The sequence below is a fragment of the Anas acuta genome, chromosome 1 (assembly GCF_963932015.1).
Source record: "Anas acuta chromosome 1, bAnaAcu1.1, whole genome shotgun sequence".
NCBI classification, from domain to species: Eukaryota; Metazoa; Chordata; class Aves; order Anseriformes; family Anatidae; genus Anas; species Anas acuta.
This window is the reverse complement of record NC_088979.1, coordinates 141,656,362-141,681,904: the sequence shown is the minus strand read 5'-3', so window position 1 is coordinate 141,681,904 and position 25,543 is coordinate 141,656,362. Positions and strand designations below refer to the sequence as shown.

Here is a 25,543-nt window from a genome sequence, read left to right as displayed (position 1 = left end):
CCTTTCACAAAACCTGGGGAAAGACTGACACTCAGAGATACCATTGTATCTTTCATGACAAATATAAAAGCGTTAAATTGTATCACATATGATGATAAAGAAGATATCCATTGGCATGTTAGGGGGCAGGCAGGCATCTGCCATAATCTAACTTCCAGACACAAGTTTAAGAGCTCTCCTAAGCTCTTTTTAGTTTCAGTGAAGGGAACTGGAACCATAATAAAGTCACCTGGAATCTGTTACGGTGAAATACACTGCCCTCTGGAAATTACTACGCTTGGGCTAAAAGTTAACCAAAACTGGTATCGCTCATTTTGTTGCCTTTAAAGAAAATAAATAAATAAATAAACAAATAAATACTAGATGAATTTGCTACAGATTTCTGGGTTACATTTTGCATAAACAAAGTAAGTTTCACATGCCTCATGTCAGTTTAGAAGTTTTCCCAGGGGCTATACCCAGACCACATCATGAGCACAGAAAAAGGGACCACTGACAATCCTGCAGACAATTTCTCTGATGAATGAACAAATGTTTCTGGTTAAAGACTAGGAATCCTCTTTAAATGTATTAAAACAGAAGTTGGAGATAAATAAACTACAGGTGTGATTTTATCTTCCACCTGTAATCTCTGGATAGTAATAGGACACACTATTGACATCTTATTGAAAGAGAATCCACATAAACTATGCTGTGCCATGGCTATCATAATGTGGACTAATATAATTAAAAGATACAATGAGATGGCTCAAAAGGAGAACAAGAAACAGTTATATAGCTACACCTCCAACATGCAAATGACAACAGATATTCAATACAGTACATTAATCTATATGAAATCCAGCAAGATGCATTACAGAAATACTAACTAAAGGTACTGTGAAACCAACAGTTGAAAAGGAAGACCAAATGCAGAAGCTTCAGTCTGAAGCTGTTTAAAATTATGTGCTCAAAATCATTTTCTGAAATGTAAATTAACATCAGTCTCACTGTTGTACCAGGAACCAGAAACATAAAACATACTGTGTAGCATAAAAGCTATTAACACTCTCATTGCAAAAGGTCACCTAGCAGAGTCATATGAAACAAATACAAAAGAACAGACCCAGTCAGCAGTGCAGAAGTTCACAGCTTCAGCAAAGTTGTATCCCTGGTTAAACCCAGAGTGATAGGCACGAGGAAAGGTCACAACAAACTCGCCAGCGCACTGATTGGTCCTGTATACCTAATACAAGTGAGGATAAAAGGGAAAAAATAAAAAGAAATTTGCAACAGAGGTTAAGACATTATTATGCAGTGTTTGAACAACACTTTCTCTACCTATGAACCAGCAAAATAGCTACCTCAAAAGTGTTAAGGATTGTTTCTGTCTTCTTAAACTGAATCCTCAGTTCATAGCCTTACTCAAAAAAAGCTAGATATCTAACTCAACAGTTTAAAAACTCTATGAATCCCAAAAGGGATGTTTCTCTATCATTATTTAATCCATCAAACCACAAAGTGCAAAAGCTTTGTTTGGAAACAGTTTATGGTTTGCTTTTCTACAGTATTTGCCAGAGAAGAAATTTATCTTAACAAAAAAGCAAATGATAGTGACTGCTGCTTAAAGGTCTGCTGTCAATAGTGTTTGGTCAAAACAGTTTGTAAAGCTGAGATTTCTATAAAACATAAATGTTTCACTGTCAAAAAATATTAAAACCAATTCACAGACAAATGTGCTGCTATAGCAGGAGTTATTTTCAATAAAAATGAAATGTAACACAATGTACTCTTGTTCTGTAAGATATTTTTTGTAAGAAGTTTGGCACTCTCTTCTGACGTGAGATGATTAAAATTTCATGGTGATGATACAGAAGGATTCTAAAAAATGTATTTTAAAACCACTCCATAACTAATGAATTGGGGATGTAAATGTCCACTGCAAAAATCCTTCAGAGTTATGTCAAACCATTGTTACAGAGATTTGGCACAGAATGACAAAGTAAGCGGATAAAACGCTCATGTTCTACTCACTGGTACACCATGTTCCATCAGTACATTGGGGTTCATGATAGTGACCAGCTGATGCAGGAGATCAGGCTGGGATTCAAATAGCTCAGGAGCTAACTCCTTCATCACATCCTCCAGTTGCTCTGCTGCATGAGAGGGCACGCCATACCACGTCTTCGGCTCTCCCCTAATAAAATAACCACAATAATCACCATGTTATTTACAGAGAAGCAATGATGCCAACCAACTGCAAAGTGTACTTCTAACAGCACTGTGCACACAAACCAAATATTTTACACGTAGGCACAAAATCATCTTTAATCAAAAACGATTTGATGTTGTGTGTCATTTTTCATCATGTATAATTTTCATCTGAAAAAACCATTACTCTACAAAACAACTATCAACACATCTGAGAGCAGATTTGCCATGACAAACCTAAGATGGAAGATACTGCCATTTACCATGCTCTAAAGGTATAAAATGGGCAATCCTTTTCCTTTAGGAAGCAGAAAAGAAAATTCATCAAGCAAAATCTTGGCCATTACAGCCACTGTTTAATAGAAAAAAACAAACAAACAAACAAACACAAACATCACAGTATTCCTCCATTCTCTCAATTAGTCTTGAAGAAGTCTTATGTCTGAAACCAGTGGCAAAGAATATCACATAAAGAAAGTGGAATGAATCAGTGTGAAGAAGTATAATCAATCCCTCTAATATACATAACCAGTTATTAAAAACCAGTGTTTCACTGGACCCTTAAGACAGAAGATACTTAATAAAATGGGTTAGTTAAATATGAGAGAAGAAAGGACACACGGGGCCAAAACCAAACAGAGTTACTTGAGAACATATCATTCTAGTCTTTCCAGTCCTGTGTTAAGCAAAATAAGCTGTAATGATCTAGAATCTACAGTATCGAAATTTTGGGGTTTTAGTAATTTTGTTTTATTAAGAAGTACAACATCTGCTGAAATATCTGAATCAATTTATATAGTACTTGCTATCTAACAATATTAACCTTATTATCACCAATCCTCCCAAAAGTTAGACAAGGAATGGTGTAGCATTAGCTTTGGTTCCTACAGGCTTCAGTGACATCTGCTGGTCGGACACAGCTAGCAAGCCCCACTAAGTATGTACTGCTCTATATCTGCCTGGGCTGCTGGAACTCACCAGCTGACACAAACTCCTCACATACTGATCCAGTTGATAGCATGTTGAGGACAGTAACTGAACTCTAAACAAACTGAATCCTCCTCCTCAGCCTGTGGATGAGATCTTACTAGCAAACAGTTCTCCAGAAACATGCAGTCACAGTCTAAAGGCTATCAACTTATCCTTACCAGATGAACGACAAACTTTCCTTTCTGAAGGGGTGCTTCCTACAGCCTCCCCTCATCCTACTCCCCTGATAAACTGGGAAGACTGCAATGCAAGGAGTTAATCTGTCGATATTCCACGCTATATTCCACATCAGTGAACTCCAAGTCAGTTCAAAACCAAAAACTTTCTTAGAAAAGATGTTAGCCTCTAAACCATGATTTTGCAGTGATACTAGATTGCTGGCAACACAAGAATATTTAATTCGATCATGACAAATATCAAAGTGCTTAAAACAGTATTTGTGTTCTCCTTTCAATTTAAGAATAGGGACTGCTCATTATAGCTGTATAGCTTTTGGTTTAAAAGTCATCAGGAAGCATAGGTATTTTCAACTATAAAAAAAAATTCACTAAAAGCAAACAAGGAAGTGTAAGATAGACGTGCAAAGGAGGGCCCATACCAATGCAGGTAGTTGATGGAATAGCTCCAGTGGTCTTCAATATGCCAGCAAAACGAGGAGAAGCACATCCCTACATACAGCCAAGGTACCTTCATGCCAGAGATGTCAGCATTGATATGAGCAAGGACTGATTGTTCCAGAATAGGCATGTTATTTAAATTCCAACCAGAAAGTGCATAATCCTGCAAGAAAGAAAAGGAGAAAATTCTCAACAAAGATGATGACCATAAGGACATTAACTCTAGAAAAGAGAAGTACGAAGAAAGATCAGCTTATCCATTTCTACAGCAGACATTGCACAGTATTCTCCAGCAATGAAGCACCTGAACTAGGAAATACGTCCTTAAACTCTTTAGTTGGCATTTAATCAGACTATGGGCTATGTATGTTGAAATACTAGGACTGGCCTTATTTTTTGGATCAACACTCATCTACTTAAACTTTGATCCTCCCCCCAAGTTTCATGCATTTCTGAAGGAAAAAAAATACCAACAACACTACCAGAAAAGCAAATGATAGAAGTCTTCAATAAAACAGGGTAACTTATAATTTTTAATACCACAATGAAACTCATGGTATTATTTCAGCTTTTGAGAGACCTGCTTTACTATGCTGCAGTTTATCTTGATCTTCATAAATTATTTCAGCAAGTTTTCAAGAGAAGAAATTCCCAAACTTATTTCACAGAAACCAGCACCACCAGTTAAGCAATTCCACATTTACTTCAAAATGTGCTCAAGTCTGTACAAAAAAAAATGAAAATTCAGACTGCTGCTACCATTCTACTCTTAACCTTAACAAAAGCTGTTAGCACATGTTCAGTCAGCTTAGGCATATCCTACAATTGCTGAAAGGAATGGTCCCACCCTCACTTCAGCCACATGTTAATGTTGTTTCCTTCGCACTGACACTAAAGATAAAGCAGTGAGTACAATGATCTCTCTAGAAAGTATTTTTTTTAATTACTACTTTCATACAAATAGATCAACAAGCACTTCTGACTCACCTAGCAGTTACAAAATCACTGCACCACCATAGGCACAGGTAGGAAGGTGCAGACATGGGTGGAAGACAACAGTGAGCAGGATTACCTTTTCCAGGGATTGCAATGAATTGATTTGGGTGCTATGTAATCATGAAAACACACCCTTAATCTCATTTTATAAGAATTCAAACATATAAGCAGCCATAAAATTGATATGCTACAGTAAGGTCTCAGGAAAAGTCGGTAATATACTTACCAGATGTTCTTTATCTTATTTTCCATAATAGGATGCTACGTTTTTTTTTTTCATTCTTACAGTATGCACAGCCAGAAAAACAAGCTAAATCTGATTAGTCTGTTTTATTTATTATGAACCTCCTGAGGAGGTTAGAATTATGTTTCGGTAGATAACTCTTCAGAACAAGAAAAGAAAATCTTATCAGTTTCCTTACACTTGGATATCCCATAATACAGGCAAAGATACGCAAGTTGTTAAATGATGTAAAACAGGTGTGACTTTAATCATGACGAACAGCCTAGCTATCAGCAACCTCATCTGGAAAAGAACCTAAACTGTCAGATAAATGCCCTGCTCAAAAAGAATGTTAAGCGTAAGCAAGAGTTTATTAATTTTCATGATAAAAACCACATTGATTCCAGACTTGTATTCTTATTGTGAAATTTTATGTAGCGCAAAGAATGGGGTCGGTTTGTATCTCCTGTTCCTCACCTCTTCCTCTGGCATCAACTTTCTTCGGCCATCCTTCACTGGAAAGCCACTTCCAAAGTCCTTGGATGATATATCAGCTCCATATTCTACAATGACATCTTCTTCTATGCTGCTCACCAATCTCCAGAATTCCTTTTCCACAAGCTCAGTGGGAACCATCTGAAAGCAAAAAAAGTTAGGGTATGTGCAGACAAGATCCAACCTAAAAGCTACTATTTAAGCAATACACTGTTATGAATCCCCCACGTATCTCCAAATACCAAGGCCACTCCCCCTCACGCCACCATCTCTACAGTGTCATACAGTTTAGCAGTTTAGTTTGTATTCCCTAATAATAGCTGCAATGAAATAGAAAGAGAATGCCACACCATGAGGAGTGGAATGAACAAAAAAGATGAGGTTACCAGAGGTGCAGCTAAAAAAAGGTTAATTCTTGACAGACAAAAAGGGAAGAGACAACCAGCAGAAGCCAAGCAGCAAACAGAATAAATAGCATGCGCATTCCACACTGTTTCAGAGGATAACCAAAACCTCTGAATAACAGCAAGAAAATTCAGATAAATGTGTTCAAGAGTGTAGTCTTCATATATCTCATTACAACCCCCTACTTGTAAGCATTTAGTTATGAAGTTTGTTAGAACAAAATAACAAAAAAAGCTTATTTTCAGTGTCCCAAAGCCATACAATAAATCAAAGTCCTTAAAAGCTGGAAGCTTTGACAATGCTGCCCATAAATTACCAAAGAACGCTGAGAAGAAGTAGCTTGGTGTTTCATGCAGTATGTGTGACAGTGGAATAACAAAGGTGTGTCAAAACAGATGTGCCAGTTTTGGAAATGCTGCTGAGGTGCAGAACAACACACAAACCACAACCCACAAAGGATTGACAGACTCAGTCTATTTATTGACTTGCTTGCAAGGAAAGACTGTAACAGGGAGAAAAGCAATCCTTTGATAAACCAAACCAAGACAAAAGCCATAGAAAGGGTGGGAGAAAGACCCTTATGACAAACTATAAAAGTCCTATACTTGGTTTAAATAATCAAAAAGGGAAAAAAATTAAATGGAGTATAGCCCTTCAAGCAATAAAGCTATCTATCCATCACAGGAAAAGGGTGAAATGAAGTTGAAGCAAGACCAGATGCCAGAAAGCTAAATCATTTGTTTACATGTTTGAAGCTTACTGTGTCTCTTTATACAAACCTAAGATGCCTCAGCAGAAATTCAGGATCAGCTGAAACATCTTTTCTTTTTCCCCTACAAGGAATGACAACAAAAGTTGAAACTCACGTGGACTGGCATGTTGAAATAATCAGACTTGAAGTTATCAGCCATTTCACCAAAGCTCTGGAGAGTATATTCCCTGACAGCTTGTTCAAATCCAAAGGCCTCACGGGGTTTGTTGCATTCCTAAGAGACAGAACATGAAAATATTGTCCCCTGAAGATTATGGTAGACCGTCACACTTCTTGTTTTTCTCTAAAACACACTAGTGTTCATCTGAGTCCTTAGCAAACACAATAAGCTATCAGTTCTGAGAGTTCTTCTTAGCTGAGGAAGTCCTACCTCAATGGAAACAGAGCAGAATTGATTGTACGGAACCTAATGTAACGTGGTAAACCCCAACACTATACACTCCTGCTTGCCTGTCCAAGCTAAGTGTCATCATCGGTTCTGCTAGCAGCAGAGTGTGACTGTGCACAAGATGAATTTAGTGTTGAAGACATTTCTTAGACACACCGGATTCAAGTACCTGCAGAATAGCTGCAAAGGAAGTAATCCTTCCAGTGCTTCAGTCTTACACAGCGTAACATCAGCTGATTTAGCACATTGGAAGTAAGAAGGAGGAAGAAGAAAATCAAAACAATGCAACACGTACCAAAGCAGCTGACTAGTAACATCTAACAACACAGAGTCCATCTGACAAGATCTTCAAATCTGCCACTGTCACACCAAGAGTCCAAAAAGACCAACTTACGTTTCTGCTCCTGTTCCCATCCATTTCTACAATGCCTTTTTTTCACACAGTGTTTATGTATATAAGATGTATTTGAGCACTAACATGGCACAAAAGTTAGTGACTTAATGGTCAGTGTTTAGTCATAATGAAACCGGACTAAAGAGGAATTCAAGATCAGCACTTTCTTTTTCTTCAGGGAAATGAGTATATAAATAAGTGCGCACGTATTACTGCCCCTTTCTGGAAAAAACATGGTCTAGAAACATAGTCTTTTTTAAAAAGTTAAAGCCAGTGACAAAATTACAGCTTTAGATATGGCAAGCTTTTTACATCTGAATTCTACAGCTATCTATCTTCTGAGCTTGAAAAATTTGTTTTCTTAAGGCAAATACCAAGCCAATAAACTGATGTTTGCTGCCTTTAGGCTGCTGATCAGTCGTCACTTTGAACATGGTATTTTTTGAGCAAAGAAATTCAAACTAGCTTCCACTTTTGGAGTTTTCTGAGTTGCTTTCTGAGCCTAAACAAGACCTAAAATAGCTAGTTTTTAAATTAGTTCTTTCACTTTCTGCAACATGCTATTCTGAACAATGTCATAATGACTTCTCAATAATCAAAGCTCCCTGCTATGCCCAAATCACATGCTTTGATTACTTTGTTGCTTAGAAAACCTCTCATCACTGTGCTGAAACACCTATCACAACCCTCATTTTCACTTAATTCGCTGCTACCAGCTCATCAAATTGAGTTTCAACTCTTAAAATATAAAGGCTAGAGTTTTAGCTTTCATGTGGCAATGTCATAAACAGAAGTTATACCCAGGCTCTGGAAGAAATATTTGTCTCTCCTTAAAGCTCATCAGCCAAGAACAGCTGGAGATTCACAGTTTGTATCTTGACAAAGTTCCAAACAAAACTACAGCTCCTACTCAGATGGAACAACAATGAGAGCTGAACTGCAGCTCTTCTGATGTTTCCTGGAGCACAACCATACATAAAAAGCTCACGTAGTTCTTCAGCCATACCTCTGCAACACACTTTGGACACCTCCAATCACCTTTAGGTACGTCAGGTAAAGGAGGAATCAAGCAAAAGGTGTGATAGCTGTCATCACATCCATCGCATAGTAGCAATTTGTCTTCATTATTTCCTCTGCCACAGAACAAGCAAACATACAAGTCAACCTGCGTAAAGAAGAAGAAAAAAAAAAGTTGTTATAAAAGTTTTTTCACCCAGAACCTGCCTTCCTTTTCCTAACAAAGAAAAGATGTAATACTGAAGTTCAATATAAACATCAACACAACCTTCTCTGTTTGTTGAGAAGCACTGATAACAATTGATCGTGCTTCAGTCGGGGTGGAGGAGAATAACTGGAAATAGCTGCTGGAAATAACTATCCAGTTCAGTTGGGTAATTGTTTTTTAGATAATTCAAAGTAGCATCTCACTTGTTATCCCAAAACAACAGTAGCAAAACAGTAGGTTACATTTTTTAACACTTCATGCTCTCCCTCTCTTTGAGCTTCAAGCACTGAGAACAATTCAAAGTGAAATCACTACAGACAGTTTTTGGAGATATTCTTTAATCATGTGCTGTTTCAGAAATATCCATGCCATCAATTGCAACAGAGCGGTGATTATGTTTGCAATGGACAAGAAAAGAGGACACAAGAACTAACCTACACATTTAAATCAAATTCCAAAGGGAAGGGGAGGAAACTGATATAAAGGTAGGAAACACTTTCTTGCTTTCTCCAAAATAGAGGATACAAATTCCAAATGACAGAAGTATTAAACCCAACACAACAGAGAAAAAAATAGCAGGAGTCTGCCCAAGATCACCTCTCAACAAGAACAACACTGACTGGGAGATGTGTTTCAGGGACGTCATCAAGTTTCAAATTTTCTCTGCTATTGCTTCATGCACTGTCCAAATGACTTTTAATTTAAACATTTAATACAGAACCAAAGATCTGTGATGGAATCTAAATGTAGAAATTGTGTATTGCTTTACCACAACTAAAAAAATATCTTCAATATAAGCATCTAACAATAATACGAACTTTACAAATAACACTAAATTCTGCTAAATTCTCTAAATTCCAAGTTCTGCCACTACTACTCTCACAGTCACTGAGCAACTCAGGTTCTGTGTATTTTCCTCCCACGGCTAAAAATCCTCCAGAAGGGGTGGGTTTAGTTTGGGGGGGGCTAGGAGGGATTTGTCATGTTTTCTTTCTGGTCAGGCTGTCATAAAAACATGCTTTTCAGGTCATTAAACTCACAGAGTTATGTCAAACACATGAGAACAACCCCATCTGAGTTATGCCAGCCTAGTTAAGCATGCAACTTCCTATCTATGCAATAACAAACTTCTCTAGGGGAAGATTGCTTAATAACTATCTTAAGAAACAATGTTAGAAAATAATGCAGCTGTATCAAGAAACTCAGCATTTTCCCCTTTTTAAGACCAAAAAAGACCACCTGAATATGGAAGATCACATCTATCTTAAACGAGTTAACAAATAACTAGTTACTTGCCTTGCAGGTATATAAAAGGGAGAAAGGTACCTTAGCAACCTATCTAACATTTCCAGGTTCTCATCCCAAAACTAAAAATGCATTAAAATGGCAGTTTTAATAGGAGGCTATCCTAAGATATTCACTAGTTGAACATTACCTGCTGCTGCTAACACCTTCTTCCCTCAAAATTCATATGAACTAACGTAACTTTTTGTTAACCCTAGTGATGATTTGTCAAACACAAAGACTGCCTTGAAACACGTATTCACAAAATGCAGACCTGTGGTTACACAGTAACCACAAGTAAGCCTCCTAGCCATGGAATTAAAACACAGTAAGACTATAATGATATATGATTATAGATTTCAGAAGGGGGGAGGAGAGGATAAAAAGAAAAAAGGTATATGTTATTTATTGCCTCTCACAAAAGCATAGATGGATGAGGGAGAAGTATAAACAAAACTGCAGCACAGTATTTTTCAGACAAGTTATATAAGGCTAATGTATCACCTGTGCACTTCAAAACTGCTTTCCTTGAAGGTCTCTCATCACATTAAAAAAAAAAAAAAAAAGGCATGGAACCAAATGGTACTAAGTCACAGTATTTCAGAAGACTCTAGTTAGAGGAATTCAGTTCCAAAATAGCAGTTCTGTTGCTACAGTATTTCCATTTTCTCTTTTAGACAGGAATAAACAGAACGTATACAAATATAGTCTTCTATACAGAAACAGATGCTGGATAAAATATTTCTAAATGAAAGCATACTTTAACAAAATGGTTGCAATACTTACACTGCTTAGGAATACCATCTACTCAGTAGTAACACAGTTTAAAAGAAAATTCAAGTCTCTTAACTTAGTTACAATGGCACAATGATCTGTTTAAGTGTCCAACTTCTCCCACATTTTCTTCCCCAGAAGGCATTTTCACATATAAAAATATGATTACTGGAGACTTCTGGCTGCCTTGGCCTTCCATGGTCTAACTTAAAATAAACTTTTGTAAGTGTTTTTGGGCTGAGAAAAAAAACAGCTAAATTCTTAGTGAATGAGTTTATTTCTTAAGACATTAAAAGCACGTCTTCATTCACTGTTGTGTGGACATGCTAAATTATTGCACTAAAACTGAAAAGTATCGTGCTACTAAAAATATTAAGAACAGCAATACACTACTCTTCCATGGTCAAACATCAGAGAGCTTAACATTTCATTTTTCCCCTTGGGTTCTCTCCTCATTTCCTCCTGCACCGACTTATATAATGACTAGTTTAAACTCAAAACAGCAAAGACAAGATAAAAACAGCTAAAAGTGCTAATATCAAAATACTGGAGCGCATCACACATGTTTGATGGAAGAGAAGCTGTATTATTGCTCCACAAAGGGGAGCTCAATTTGCAATCGAGCTGCTGAAGACATGCAAGAAGTGCACAGCAAAGGAAGTCTTCAAACCTGTAATCAGCAAGTACCTTCATGTTGAAATACCCTTCCTGTCTGGAAGATTAAAACTAAAACCTATGCATAAATTACCTTCCAAAATACTGTTCATTTTTTCCACACTAGCTGTATCATATGTGGCAGTGTCCATCCACTTATTTATATGAGAGGCATTTTCAGGGGGGAAAAAAACAGTAAATCGAGGATTTTTTTATTATCTGAAACCACAGTAATAGAATCAAACTTACAAAGTTGACAGAAAGAGTTCCTTTGCGTTGCCTCATCTGCATTCCAAATGCTTCTGATCTGGTTCCCTTGCGTCTTCGTGTCACCTCATCTTTAAGTAAAATAAAGTTAAATGTTATTAATACCACATGACACAACTTGCAAAAAAAACCCACAGGTGTCCAGTTGGGTGTCCTGCCTTTCAGATCAGAAAGTACCCGATGGTCCACAGAAAGACAAAATGCCTTGCTGTAACCTCACCACCTAAACAGGGATTAGGAACATATATTTTGCTTAACCTCCCTGTTCATCCCAATTGCCTGACAAAACAGAGTGAATTACACTCATAATTTGTGCACTTAGCTGGTGGGATCAGTTTCAGAATCATCAAATCCTGTTTTCCCTTTCAGTCATTCAGTTCATGCAACAGCTGCTTAATTGTTATGGTTACTCTGTAGTACATAAAGAGATGAAACTTTGCCAAGTTACATGAAGCACCCTGTAAATCTTTCTCATGAATTAAAATCTAAAATACGTGGCTTTTTTTTTCCAGTTACAATGATTTGCTTACTTCTTAATGTTGTCTCTGGAGACATGCAGAAAGATTTAATAGCCTTACTACTTTACAAAGCAATGAGCCCAATATTTAATTACCCTCTTTATCCTTTGCTCCCAACGCCAGTCCCATCATCTTGGGTCCAGCTCCAAAGATCTGCAGCTTCTTGAGTTCAGTATTTCTACTCATCTCTCCTGTCTCCGCCTAAAAATAAAAATAAGACCACATCAGCACAAACTAACAATGCTTCTCCTCCAGCTCTCCCCGTCATTTGCTTATTTTTCAATCTCGTAACACCCAACATCAGCTCTTCAAACAAAAGGCAACAGAGGCATGAAAAGACATGATTTTCTTTTCCTAAAGCCAACGAGTGAATGCAGATGGAGTAAAAGGCAGCATTTTTATCCCTCCAAGACTGCCATAATACCACGAAGTGCTTGGAAGGGAACACAAATCATGTTTCAACAAGAGTTTTTATATGCTTCCTTGAATAGACATATGGCACTAAGTTCCAATCTATTTCCTGGGTTTACTCATGATGGCAAGCTATAACTGAGATCACAGCTACTCTCTGTACCTTTGCAACCTCAAAATCAGAGATGAAAAGACCTATTAAGTTAGATGACACACCTCCAGGGACCTGTAGCATTCCTGAAGCATTCCGTTCAAGTGAACTTCTTCCTGCCCCCATTAACAATCAATCTCATTCTCCCACATCACATCTGCTAACCTAGCAGCACAAAGAACCTCAATTTGCTGGTTTTATCTACAACACAATCACCTTGGTATTTGTATTTATGTTGTCGCCTTGCATGTTGAAAACCCTTTCTAAGACTGGTGAAGCCACCAAATTGTCACCATTCACAATCTTCCTCCTGAAATTAGCTGATCTTAAAAGATCTCAGCAAATCTATCAATTTAGAAGATCGGTGTCTAATTCTGAAGTGGCTATCTTCACATAACCTACTTTATTTCGTGTTATTTCGTGTTATTTTTCACAGAATTGAGACATTATTTGTCCCATATGACAAATGGGGAGAGAAACATTCACAGTTTTCAATCAAAACAACCAAAAAGTCCTCTCTCAGAAAGTGCTTAAAATAAGAAATTCAAATGTACTTTTAGAAAAGCTGGAAGTAGATCCATTTCCATTTAATCAGTTGTTGTTTTCTGTTGCCAGAACACACTGAAAGAAATCTCTTTTCCTAGTCATTATTACCCAGGGAAATTTCAGCGATATTTAGAGGCCCTGTTCCCACTGAACTGTGTATTCAATCTTGCCAAAGTGATTATCGCTAATATTCTTATTTTGAATATTTATGAATTCAACGTTACTATTATTTTCAGGTTTTATATATATATATTTATTTATTTATTTATTTATTATTTGTTTGTTAAGTCCACTCTGAAATTGCACCCCAGCTAGCAAATTTTTCCTCTTAAACTCTTCAGTATTTGGCTAACAAGTCATAAGGAAACACAGATTTATTTTTACTGTATGGAAAAGCCTACAACCTAGAGACTTCCTTGTTCCCATTTGAAATTTGTTTGTATTTTGTCCGTTTTCTCAATGAATAGAACTTGACCAAATCAACCCACATCACACATCTCATCACAGTATGATTTTCCATCACTTGAGCAACATTTATTAATAATCTCCAAAATATCCCTTCTGCTATTGTGACTTAAATTTCTCAATGACACCCAAAAAATAATTTGACTATTATATTTACTAAAAGTAAATCACCGATGTTCTACCATCCTCTTCAGTTTTATAGCTTTGATTAAAAATGCATTGCCTAAATAATATTTTCAGAACACCTTTGACATTATTTATGTAGATTCCACTAAAACTAAGTGGATATAATCCATGCTCAGGCCAAAAAAAATTATACTATTAAAAAAAAAAAAAAGATTATATATTAGAACATAAGCATATTTTTTTAAAAAACAGATTCCTGTATAACCTTACAAATAATGCAAGGCTGTTGATATTGTAAGTTGTGAAAACCAAAAGCATTCACAAGGCTTATTGAGGAGTCTTTCCGTGGTATCCTTCACAATAGTATAACAACACCCAATTCAAAACCATGAGTACATAAAAACAGATATTCTGCATTCCTTGCCATCTTTTCGTTATTAATAGTACAAAACTTCATGTTCTTGCATTAGTGTTTTTTGTAAAATGAAAAGCAAAATTAACTCAATTAAATCGAAATTCTTTTTCCTGAAGGGTGCTTGATGAAGATATCTTTCTTTTACTTTCTCAACAGAAAACACAATACAAAGGCTTTTCTTGTATAAGGGCAAATCACATAAAATGATGAGAACAGTTGCAAACAAGTATTCAAATGTGTGTGCTTTGCCCATTTGTCAGCATCTCCCAGAGTTCTTTTGCTTTACTTAATTATTGCCATTGAATAGATCTCTCAAATTAAAAAAAAAAAAAAAGAAATTTCACTTTATTGTTATTCTAAAACCATCCACAATTGTTTTTAGTTTTTCCCAAACTTGCTTGGATATTAATATCCTTATTATTTATCCAAATTGATCATATTTGACCAGACAGCACTTAATTATCTTTTTCTTCCAGCACTGCATTTCCTTACCAGAACTCATCATGATGTAACCTCATTAGACAAATCCCTTGCCAGTTAAAATACATCCTAAAAGATAGCTTGTGAAGATTTTTTCCCCGTAAGATTCCCTTAAATTTAACTTATCTTGAAGGATACTCCCCTGTCCCAATCTGAATTTGCCTTTTTATTTTTGTTGTTTGTATCTTTACAAGCCTTTCATAAGTATTTCAGTTGCCCTTCTCCACATTTTATTTAATAGCTTTCTTCAGGAGAAAAAGAATGAAGCATTCCATTTATTTTTGAACAGAATGCCTCATACCTAAATTGTCCTCTTTCTCTTTGGAAATAAAATGCCTCCTTCCACAAAGGAGAATTGTCATTCCCTATTTTCATTTTTTGCTTTAAAAAAATAAAAAAATTGCTTTTCTAAAATGTGCCATCTCCTACTACTGAAGATCCCTGTTTATTTCAGTAATCTCCAGTTACTATCTTTATAGTAATATAAAATATTATTATTAAAGTGATATTTATATAGTAATAGGACACATGAGAATGGTGTCAAGCTGAGGCAGGGGAGGCTTAGGCTGGACATCAGGAAGAGGTTCTTCACCAAGAGGGTGGTCGCACACTGGAACAGGCTTCCCAGGGAAGTAGTCACTACACCAAGCCTGGCGGAGTTTAAGTGTTTGGACTGTGCACTTAGTCACATGGTCTAAAATTTTGGGTAGACCTGTGTGGTGCCGGGAGTTGGACTCGGTGATCCTTATGGGTCCCTTCCAACTTGGGATATTCTATGATTATGCTTTCTTACTCGTTTCCAATTCACATGCAAAAAGACAGTCTTCTGAGAAAAAAAAGTCTTCTGAGATGCACTGTTCAGTGTAGTTAGCAATAAAATGGCATTTATTTACCAGGTTGTTGGTGGTTTTTGTTGTTGTTTTTTTACATTGTTTTTAGTCTTTGCTCTGAAGACTATTGAAATAACCTCTGGTAAAATTCCAGGTATGCACTTCAAACAACATAAAGAGCAGTGCCCAGAGTGAGCTACACTGAAATCTTGAACAGTTTCTAAGCATTCCCCAGATATCTACGCCTCTACGGTTTGGGGCAACTGAGGACAAATTTCTATTTCTAAATACAGTTCCAGAGTTGATTTTACATATTTATACATAGCCAAAGAAGTATTTCTTGATTGTGGTGGAAGCTACATGAGTAGGCTGAGTTTTTCCTGTATTTAAGAACTCGTTCTACCTATTTTAGTAACTGTAATGCTTAAATGATAATGTGGCTGATGGCCTTTTAAAAGGCATTTAAATATATATATATATATATATATATATATATATATGCTGACTTTTTGCAGATCATCCCAGTAAAAATCCTCTCTCTCACTTCTGAAATGCAACACCATTAAGTGAAATGTGCTGTACCAGGATCACCCCAGAAGGATTTTTCCAATGAGAAATGAGAGGTATCATCATTATACTAAAATCAGCAGGAGAAAAGATCCCACGGGACATTAATAACTTCATAATGCTTTTATGCTAGTGTGACCTCTTTCCTCCTACATGGTATTATCCTAGAAGATTGGGTCAAATCCAAAGCCAAATTCCACCTAATGAATGGCTGCTGCAGCTCCTGCACCATTCTGTTTTCCTGGGCGGCTCGCTGACAATACAGGAGTGGAGAGATCTGGTAAGATCACAGCCTGGGACTGCTTGCATGAGGCACTGTTTTATGTTTGCAATAAATAAGGTCAAGTCAGTGTCGGTTAGTAGATGGAACAGGCTAAAAGGGACAATTTTGTCTGAGTCAGCCATGATGTCAGAGAAAAACATGAAAGTTTATAAAGGACGCTCAAAAAATCTCAGTGACAAGAAAAAATAAATCTGTAAAAACAGCATTTGATAAGACATCATGGTGTTTAAACCAAGTCTAGAACAGCATGAAGCAAGGAGTAAGAATGTTACATGTAAATCCACCTTTCACCCATGTTCCACCAACTGGCCAGCAGGGAGCCACTAGAGCTGATCTGAAAAAGCTTCGGATGCTGCCTGCAACAGCAGTCTTTGTGAAAAGGTGAAGGCCTGCTTTAAACAGTGCAATAAAAGGAATGGAGCTGTCAGCATAAGCCTCCAAGACTGCTTCCAAACATGTAGCATTTAAAGTGGCAGTCATTTCATTGGAATTGAGACATTGGGGGGTGCTCCCAGGATTTAGTATCACCTAGAGGATTAACAGATGCTCCTGTAATACTGGTAATGCAGATGAAGAGGAACCAACTCTCAGTAGAAAGCCTGTGGAATTTGCATGCCATCACTGAGCACCCACCCTCCCACCCAGTTCATTTCTTCACAAAAATGGTTAGTCCCAAGCATCACACTGTTAATTTCCACAATTAACAGAGTTACGTACACACAATTACAGTCAGATAGCTAAAGGACATATTAAGAAAACAATAAAGAAGTGTCAAACTTTGCACAAGCATAAGCTTCAACATCATTTCACAAATGGCTTTTTATCTGCTTCATTTGCACGCACACTACCAAGGTACATAGCCTACTTGTAACTAAACAGAAAGCATCTTTTAGATGTTTTTCAGTAAAAAGCACATCTACCAGAAGAAAACCCAGCCTCAGAGAGACATCTTCCACTGCATTTTTATTAAGCAAAGACTGTTTCTTCATGGCACTTTTGAGCAGGCTCCCACAGGCAACCTGTTGATGCACTTCCAGTGCTGCTCTGCTGGTGCAAGGAATAAGCATTCTGTCTGGAAGAGCCAAGCAAGAGGGGTACCTGGGACTTGACACGCCTGGTTCTCTTCAGCACGACGTTCATTCTTGAGCCTTGCTTTGGGGAAGCCTGGGCATCTGAGCTCAGGTCCTCAGCCTCGACTTTTTCCTTAAGGTCCAAGTTTGGCTTTTGGATGCCCTAGAGGATCAGAGCACAAAAGGACACCAGGGTGATTGAGCAGGCAGCGCTGATCGTTCCACTGGCTGTGACAATTCACTTTGTTTAGAAACAGGCCAATCTGTGAAATCACATCCCACGTGCCATTTGTACAAGGGGCAATTAGTCCAGGCACCCTTCTCTTATGAAGAAAGGCTGAGAAGGTTGTGGTTTGCTTAGCCCAGAAGACTAGGCTGCAGGGAATTGGATTTCCAGTACTTAAAGGGACCTACAAGAAAGATGGGGAGGCTATCAGGGAGTGTAGTACTAAGGACAAGGTATAATAATTTTAAACTAAAACAGGGAAGATTTAGAAGAAAAAGAAGAAGTTATTTCCAATAAAGGTGGTGAGGCACTGGAACAGGCTGCCCACAGAAGCTGTGGCTGCCTCATCCCTGGAAGTGTCCAAGGCCAGGCTGGACACAGCTTTGGGCAACCTGGGCTGGTGGGAGGTGTCCCAGGGCAGAGGGGGTGTGACTGGAGGGTCTTTAGGCCCCTTCCAACGCAAACCATTCCATGATTTTTTGAATCTCAGCCACCAGTTTATCAAGAGAGGTAAAGACATCTTTCTGATCAGTTGTCATCTTCTGCCCTATTTTCCTTATCAGTGGGGTTGGCTCCAGCCTTATAAAGAAACTGCAACCAGAAAAATAACTACACAAGGTCACGTTACAATTTCTGGAACTATTCTGTCACAAGTAAGCATGAGGGCAGCTGTGTGTCTGTCTACAGAGCTGCAGCTTCTAAAAATGTAGGCCATGTGCAGTAACAAACAGCATTCTAGGGGCAGTTTGGATCCCATCTTTACACCCTGGAAAAGAAGTGCCTCACCATAAGGCTGACGCCAGACTGGAAGAGCTCATAGGGGTACAGGATCCGTTCATAATGAGACTTGAGTAACGACCCCGTGCCTTTTCCTGGCAGGTAGCCAAGCCGACTTGCCACTTTAGACCATTTCTTCTCTTTAGTGACTACTTCAAAGCCTCCTTTGCTGGCAACAATCTGAAACATAAAAAAAAAAAAAAAAAGTTAAGGGCTTTGAGCTGCTCTAACCACATCTTTACATTTCTGCATATCAAAGAGGAAGAAGTCTTGACAGGGGAATGGAAACCGGTGCTTTAGCAAAGAAATGCTACAACTTCCATATCTAAGTTCCTCACCTTGCTAAAGAAATCTACCTCTTTATATTCATGATCCTTCCCTAGAAGGCAAGTTTATAGCAGTACGTACATTTTGCCAGGGCAATGGCCACCTCCAGCAAAGGCTTTTTATTTTTGTGCAAATCTGGAGAAACAACATATCAGACATAACGATAGCAGCATAAAATTTTTAGCCAGCCTTTAGCATAGGCTTTACTGGAAACAGATTAAAACAATTGTTCCAGAAGTTACAACACAAACTCTCAAAGATGCACATTTACATCACGTGGAAAATCTCTACTACCTTCTCAGAGACCACCTCAAGCTCCTGCAGCTCTGCCATACATGAAAGAGGCCAAAGGCAAACAGCAGACCGACAGCAGGATGTTCAAGCACTACAGTTCAAGGCAAATATGAGCTGTATACAATCCAACTGAAGACAGCTGATGTAAATATACTTGACACATCTGTCACAACCTTGTGATTTATAAAGTTTCTTTCACTATGTTTTTTTTTCCCCAATGAGATTTAATCTTCACGTTGAGATTAATGCCATAAAACAAGCCCTCCCTGTTACTTGGCTTCCCAAGCTAGAATGGAAAACAAAGTCTGTCTGACCAAATCCAGCAACTGCTTGCTCACCTTGCTCAGACCATAGAGATCCAGTATTTTTCTCTCCACCACAGGGATTTTTAAATTGGACCCTTGAAGTTCCCAAAATTTTGCTAACTGATCCAAGAAGTCCAGCTTCACTCTTGTCATTGCCTGCAATCAGTAACAGAAGACAAATGCATGTGTCCCAAAACAAGCATGACAGTACCTTATAGTCCTGGGAAAACACATCGTAAGTTTTTATAGTGTTTACATTTTCAAAGTGCAACTTGGCAGGCCAAGTATTTCATATGTAAGAAAAAAAAAAAGTAGAAATAAAAATATTAGTAAGATGAAGGATCTTTATAAACATAAAATTACACATTTTTGTTCTCTGCATTTAAGATCCCATAAGCCAAATTCCTACCTAACAATTTCTCATTTTGAAACCAAAATGCCTACTTGTAAAATAAATAAATAAATAAATAAATAAATCAGCATTCCAGGGAGAAACCTAAGAGCAATTAATAAAGCCTATGAGGGTAAGGGGGGTTAGAAACAGCTTTTCTGTATGCCTTCACCATGCAGAAGGACCTCCTCCCTTGAGTATTTTTGGAGTACTCAAATCACTTTCCATAAGGAGACCCATTTACAAGCCAAATGATACGTGACGTTTTGGTATATGAACAGAGCAAGGCTTTGAGAAATGCTGTAGGGAAAAGGAAAACCAGGACAGAACGGGACTCACACTGCTTTCAAAAAAGCTCCCGTACATTTCTGAAACGTAAAATTAACCAAGCATAACCAGCCCTATAAAAACAAAGCAGTTAATTTTAATGCTGAAGAGGCATTATCACGATAGTTGAATATAAGGTTGAATATACACCAGGGGCTTCACAACAGCAGTAAACATTTTAAGAAAAATAAATAAAACATCGCCTGTGGAGCACTGAAGGCTAGACACTGGCTGCTCTTACTACACAACATGGTAATTGACATTCATTTGAGACATTTGCAGTTGAATGTGAAAGACTCTTGTGGTTATTTTGGGTAATAAAATAAAAACCAGACATTTCTCAAAGCCATGGAGAGTTATTTTATATGAAGTCTGCCACTGCCAAGTATAAACATTGATGTGGTCTATGGGTTTCTAAAGTCTCTCCATCCAGAAACCTGCCAAGATGCAAATCTCGAGCAAAGAGACCTACAGCTTTCAGCGCAAACACAAAATTGTATCAACAGTGGAAAAGCTCACCTCCAGCTCATTCAGGCGCTGAATTCGTGGAGTGAAACGAAAACTTTGTACTTCACAGGCAAATGGAGGCTGCCAGTCCTAAAAAGAGAGAAAGACATTTCAATGTGTAAAGAAACTTCGCCAAAAAAACGCACAAAAGCCCTAGTAATCACTTGAATAAACAAGCTCCTACTAGTAAACGAGTTTCACTACAGTTTGTAATATCATCTTCTACTTTTATGCCATTATCATGTTTTTAAAATATTGTTCTTTCATCTAACGAAAATTCTGCAGGAAGAGATCCTCACAAAGTTAAAAAGAAAATAAGGCGTAAAGCATTTCAGTATGACCTACCTCATACTGAGCTCACGTATGAGAGATCCTGTTGCTCATTGGCATTTATTTACTTAAAAGAAATGAAGTTTTATATTTCCTACACAACGCGAAATTCTCACTGTCAACAGCGGCAAACACCAAATGAAGGATGTTATTAGGCATCTAACTTTTTTTCCTCTTTGTCTCCAGTCATATTTCAATAGAGATAATAGCTACCAGTCAGGAGTCCAGGGTTTTAACAGAAACACAATCCTAAATAACGCCATTCTGAACAGTCAGTCGCTGGTTCAATCGCATGTGCCTCCCAGCCCCATCTCTCAAAACTGTGCTCTGACATCAGAACAAGTACAATTCAGCTCTTTAGTCCCTTTTAAGAAAGCTTAATTTATGGTGATAGCCCACCGGGCAATAAATACAACAAGAGGAAGGACACAACAATCCAGATGGCCAAGCCACGCTAAGCACGTATTATCTGCGCTGCTGCAGAAAATAAAGGCCCCAAGTACAACTGTAAAACATTTACAGCTCCAAATAACGGCAAAGAATAACAAATCAGCCAGGATGGTAAACACTGGCTGATTTAGTCCTCCTTGCAGGTCGCAAATCAACCCGCCGCACGCCTCCAGCAGGACGCTGCAGCGCAAATGGCTGGGCAACCCCGGGGAAGCAGCACGGCTGCGTTCAGCGGCGAGGAAAGTTCCAGTTATTCTCAATGAACAGCATCTGGCTCGGTTTCTTGTGGCCTCCCAACCTAAGCCTTTCTGCTTATTTTAGAAGGGGCAGCCCCTTTCTAAACTTGACTCGGAGGTCAAGTTTTTACCGTGTCATCAAAGCAACGAAACGGGTTCCAGCAACACGGAGAAGGCAGGAGAGGAAGGATCATGAAATCCAATCAGCAGCCCCCATAACAAGCTGTTCTTTGCTCTTTCTTCCAGCGTTCTGTTTCTCTCTCCTTTGCTGTTTTCAATCTCCTGTTTTATGGCTATATTTTAGGGTTGTTTGTACTTTAATTACGAAGGGCTCTGGCTGCCTTCTCCCGTGTTGCCTGATGTTCTTGCCTAAACGCTTTACCGGCTCGCAGGGCAAGTCACCATGAAATAATGGCTTGTGCACCGAGGCAGAGGCGATACCAAGCTTTACCTTCTCTGCTACCAAGCATAAACATGCAAATCCTGCGCATCCACGGGCCGGCCGCACCTCCACTAACAGCTCGAAGCCTGTGTTTATAAACAATGACCCATTTACACCAAACACCCTCCTCCTCCTCCCAGCGCAAACGCCTCATTCCTCCCCCAGCACCGCTGCAGTTTTTTTTTTTTTTTTTTGCCTTTTAAAGGGAGCAGAGCACCGAGCCGCAGGGCACCTACACCCGTGCCCTACACCCCCACCACCTCCTCCAAAGCATCCTACAGACAGAGCCGGGCAGCGGAGCCCCGCACAGGCCCCCCGGCAGGGCCACGAAGCCCCTCGAGGGGGGGGGGCTGCCCGAGGGGCTCCCCGCGCCCTGCCCCTTGCCCGGCGGGCGGTACCTTGGGGGGCCGGATCTTGCAGATGCCGGTTTTCTCGGCCAGGCCGCGGATGCGGCCGATGAAGCCCAGGGGGTCGCTGAACTCCTCCCAGCTGGGCTCGAACACGGGGCACTCGGGGGGGGGCACGAACTCGGCGGCGTAGCGCGCCCCGCCGCCGGGCCCCGACATGGCCGCTGAGGGCTGGGGCTGGGGGGGGGGGGGATAAGGGAAGGGAAGGGAAGGGAGGGGAAGCGCCGCTGCCTGGGGCTGGGGCCGGGGGCGGCCCTCAGGGGCTGTGCGGGGGGCCGGGGCGCATCCCCGGGCGGCGGGGCAGCGGAGGCGGGGCGGGGGGGCGGCTCCTGCCGGGCGAAGGCGGCGGCGGCGGCGTCGTGGCCCCGTCCCCCGGGGCCGCCTCCCCCCGCCGCAGCCCCTCTCGGTCGCCTTCCAGCCCGCCGGAAGTGACGCGGAGTGCGCCGGCACTCCCACCCGGAAGGAGGAGGAAGAGGAAAAAGTAGGCTTCCGCGAGGAAAAGTAGTCCCTCCGCCGCGCCCGCCCCTCAGCTCCCGGGGCTCGGCCGCTTCCCCGAGGGGGCGGGGAGGGGGAGCGGGAGGGGAGAGCCCGAACCGAAACCGGCTGCGGGGAGCGGGGAGGAGGCAGGGAGGGGGCCGCTATCGCCGACTTCCGGCGCGGAGGAATGCGTGAGGGGAGCTGGGCCATCCGCTTCCGGTGCCGAGGGGCCGGCTCGGCCCATTGTCTGGGCACGGCGGCAGGGAACGGCCTGGCCACGCCCCCCGCATGCAGGCCACGCCCCCGCCCGCCAGGCCACGCCCCCTCAGGCGGCCGGGGGGGGAGGGGCTGTGAGGGGGGAGGGGGCGCCCTGAGGCGGCAGGGGGCGGCCGCCATGTTGGGGCCTGAGGGGGGCTCCAGTGTGGGCAGCCCTGAGCTTAAATCTCTTAAATACGTACCTCCACATGCATAACACATATCTGTAACACGTATCTGTAACACGTATCTGTGTGTTTGTCCGTATGCATAACACATACCTGTGCCCGTTGGCAGCTCCACCAGCCCGCAGCATCTCCTGGTGCTTCTTAATTGAGACCCCATAAGCCTCATCAGTGCTAAGTTCAGGCTGGCAATGAGGAGATTTCTCCTCAGGAAGAGCAGCCAGGCACTGGGACGGGTTGCCCAGGGAGGTGGTGGAGTCACCGTCCCTGGGGGTGCGCAAGGAGAGGCTGGACGTGGTGCTTGGGGACATGGCCAGTGGGTGACACTGGTGGTAGGGGGACGGTTGGACCAGATGGTCCTGGAGGTCTCTTCCAACCTTAATTATTCCATAATTCTAAACGACAAGGCTACGTGAAGAACTCCCCAAACAACCCCCAACCTCCTTGTTACACGTAGGCGCTCTGCACTCTCACCCCATGCAGAGTTTTCCTTCCCAAGTCAAGCACTCACACCTGAGGACTTGCATGCTTTTACTTACCTATTATCACACACTCTTCAAAAAAAAGAAGTGCATACTGTTTGTTTTTTAACCACGGCTGATCTCAGCATTCACCACACCTCACATCTCAACCAATTGTTTATTGCTTTGTCACAGCCTTGATCCTGGCGTACTGTTTCAGTCTCAGAACATGCAATTTCCTCCCCCTGTTACCGTGAGGCTCACAATATGTGCTCCACGCAGACAAATACGTTTATCTCCATCATTTCTCTGCTAGATTAAAGACCTGTTGCCTGCGTTTTGCATATGGGAAACAAATGGCTTGAATGCAAATGGTTAGTTTTGGCAAAAGTTGTAGGGAACAGCAAACTGATATTATAAAACATTGAGTGAGTTTACCAGTGGAGATTGTGTTGTTGCAAAGCCTTACATATTTTTGCAAGGGGTTCTTGACATGGATGCCTGGTATTTTTATGACTCCAAAAGCATGTGGAGTGCAGATGTTGCCTCACCAGCATCTAGAAATTGTATTTCTACATACTCCTGCCATTTTTTTTTTTTTTGGTAGTACCTGTTTTTTCTGACGAGCTGTACCAGATTCTCCTGAGAGCATGTATGTGTATAGTCACTATTCCCAAGAGCTGAATCACCAACATACCTGATTTCTGAGATAAGCAACGATTTAGCCAGGAATAGTATGGGGGGAAAAACTGCATGCTAGAAAGCACCTAATCCGTGCAAAACTTTGTTTTGAGAACTAGTCCCTTGTTGGTTTCCTTCTCAGCTAGTCAAGGCTGTTTCATTTGTGTGTTTTGGTTAGCAGAGAGTACTGGAAGGCACTGCAGGGAAGAGCGCAGGTTTCCCTAAGAGTAAAAAGATTAAAAGTCCTAAATTACATGTAAGGGGCACTTTTTTTTTTTTTTTTTTTTCATTTTATTAGTTCTGCAGATTTCCTTTTTGAGATCAAATATTATGTTTTCTCAGTTACTTTCTCCAGTTTGGGTACTGTTAGCCTCTGAAACGTTGCAGCATGCTGTGACTTGCGGACCCCAAATCAATCTTTGTTCTTCTTGGTCATCTGGAACTATTTAGCACTCCCCTGCTGAGAGGAGACTTAAACCTCTTATATTGTATTTCCAACTGCTTTATGTGAAGGGGAGAAAGCAGCTCGGCTAACCAAGGCTAATAACAGACCGCGTTCTGGAGACTTCGCCCAGAAAATTATCGACCATCACCTGTGTGCATTGCGCGTTCACTGAAACGTGAGGAAATTCTTCTCACCTGCAAAATGTAGCTTCCTGGAAATAACTGGGGAAATTTGAAATAGAATTTTGTAGCTTTGTAAGCCTAGGAAAAAAAAATCTTGTTAATGTGCATGGTTTTTCCTAGCAGACATGGTACCTGGGTTAGGAAACGCTGCCTTGCATAAACTGTAAGAAGCGCTGCTGGCTATGGCGAGACACACAGGGGAAGGATGGGGCTAAAAAGCACCTCGATGATCTAAAAAACACAGGTACGAACTGAACCACCGTGCCCTGCGACTCCTTCGTGCCCGGCACCCGCCACGACGC

At 40.4% G+C, this 25,543-nt stretch overlaps 1 protein-coding gene across 2 annotated transcripts in view; it reads right to left on the bottom strand.

Moving 5' to 3' along the window:
- KDM5A (lysine demethylase 5A) overlaps window positions 1-23,034 on the bottom strand; it is a 47,722-nt gene extending 24,688 nt beyond the window's left edge. Inside the window, exons 1-13 of one of the 2 annotated variants that reach the window (XM_068661230.1) lie at window positions 22,547-23,034; window positions 20,703-20,780; window positions 19,499-19,621; window positions 18,549-18,719; window positions 17,565-17,699; window positions 12,288-12,393; window positions 11,657-11,745; window positions 8,477-8,635; window positions 6,783-6,902; window positions 5,494-5,652; window positions 3,779-3,960; window positions 2,014-2,176; window positions 1,106-1,225 (exon numbers count right to left, since the gene is read on the bottom strand). In XM_068661230.1, coding sequence (XP_068517331.1) covers window positions 1,106-1,225; window positions 2,014-2,176; window positions 3,779-3,960; window positions 5,494-5,652; window positions 6,783-6,902; window positions 8,477-8,635; window positions 11,657-11,745; window positions 12,288-12,393; window positions 17,565-17,699; window positions 18,549-18,719; window positions 19,499-19,621; window positions 20,703-20,780; window positions 22,547-22,714 — 1,773 coding nt within the window. In that variant the 5' untranslated portion in view covers window positions 22,715-23,034. The remainder of the gene's footprint in view (window positions 1-1,105; window positions 1,226-2,013; window positions 2,177-3,778; window positions 3,961-5,493; window positions 5,653-6,782; window positions 6,903-8,476; window positions 8,636-11,656; window positions 11,746-12,287; window positions 12,394-17,564; window positions 17,700-18,548; window positions 18,720-19,498; window positions 19,622-20,702; window positions 20,781-22,546) is intronic. The other variant, XM_068661229.1, reaches the window with a different exon arrangement.
- Between the last annotated feature and the right edge of the window lie 2,509 nt (window positions 23,035-25,543).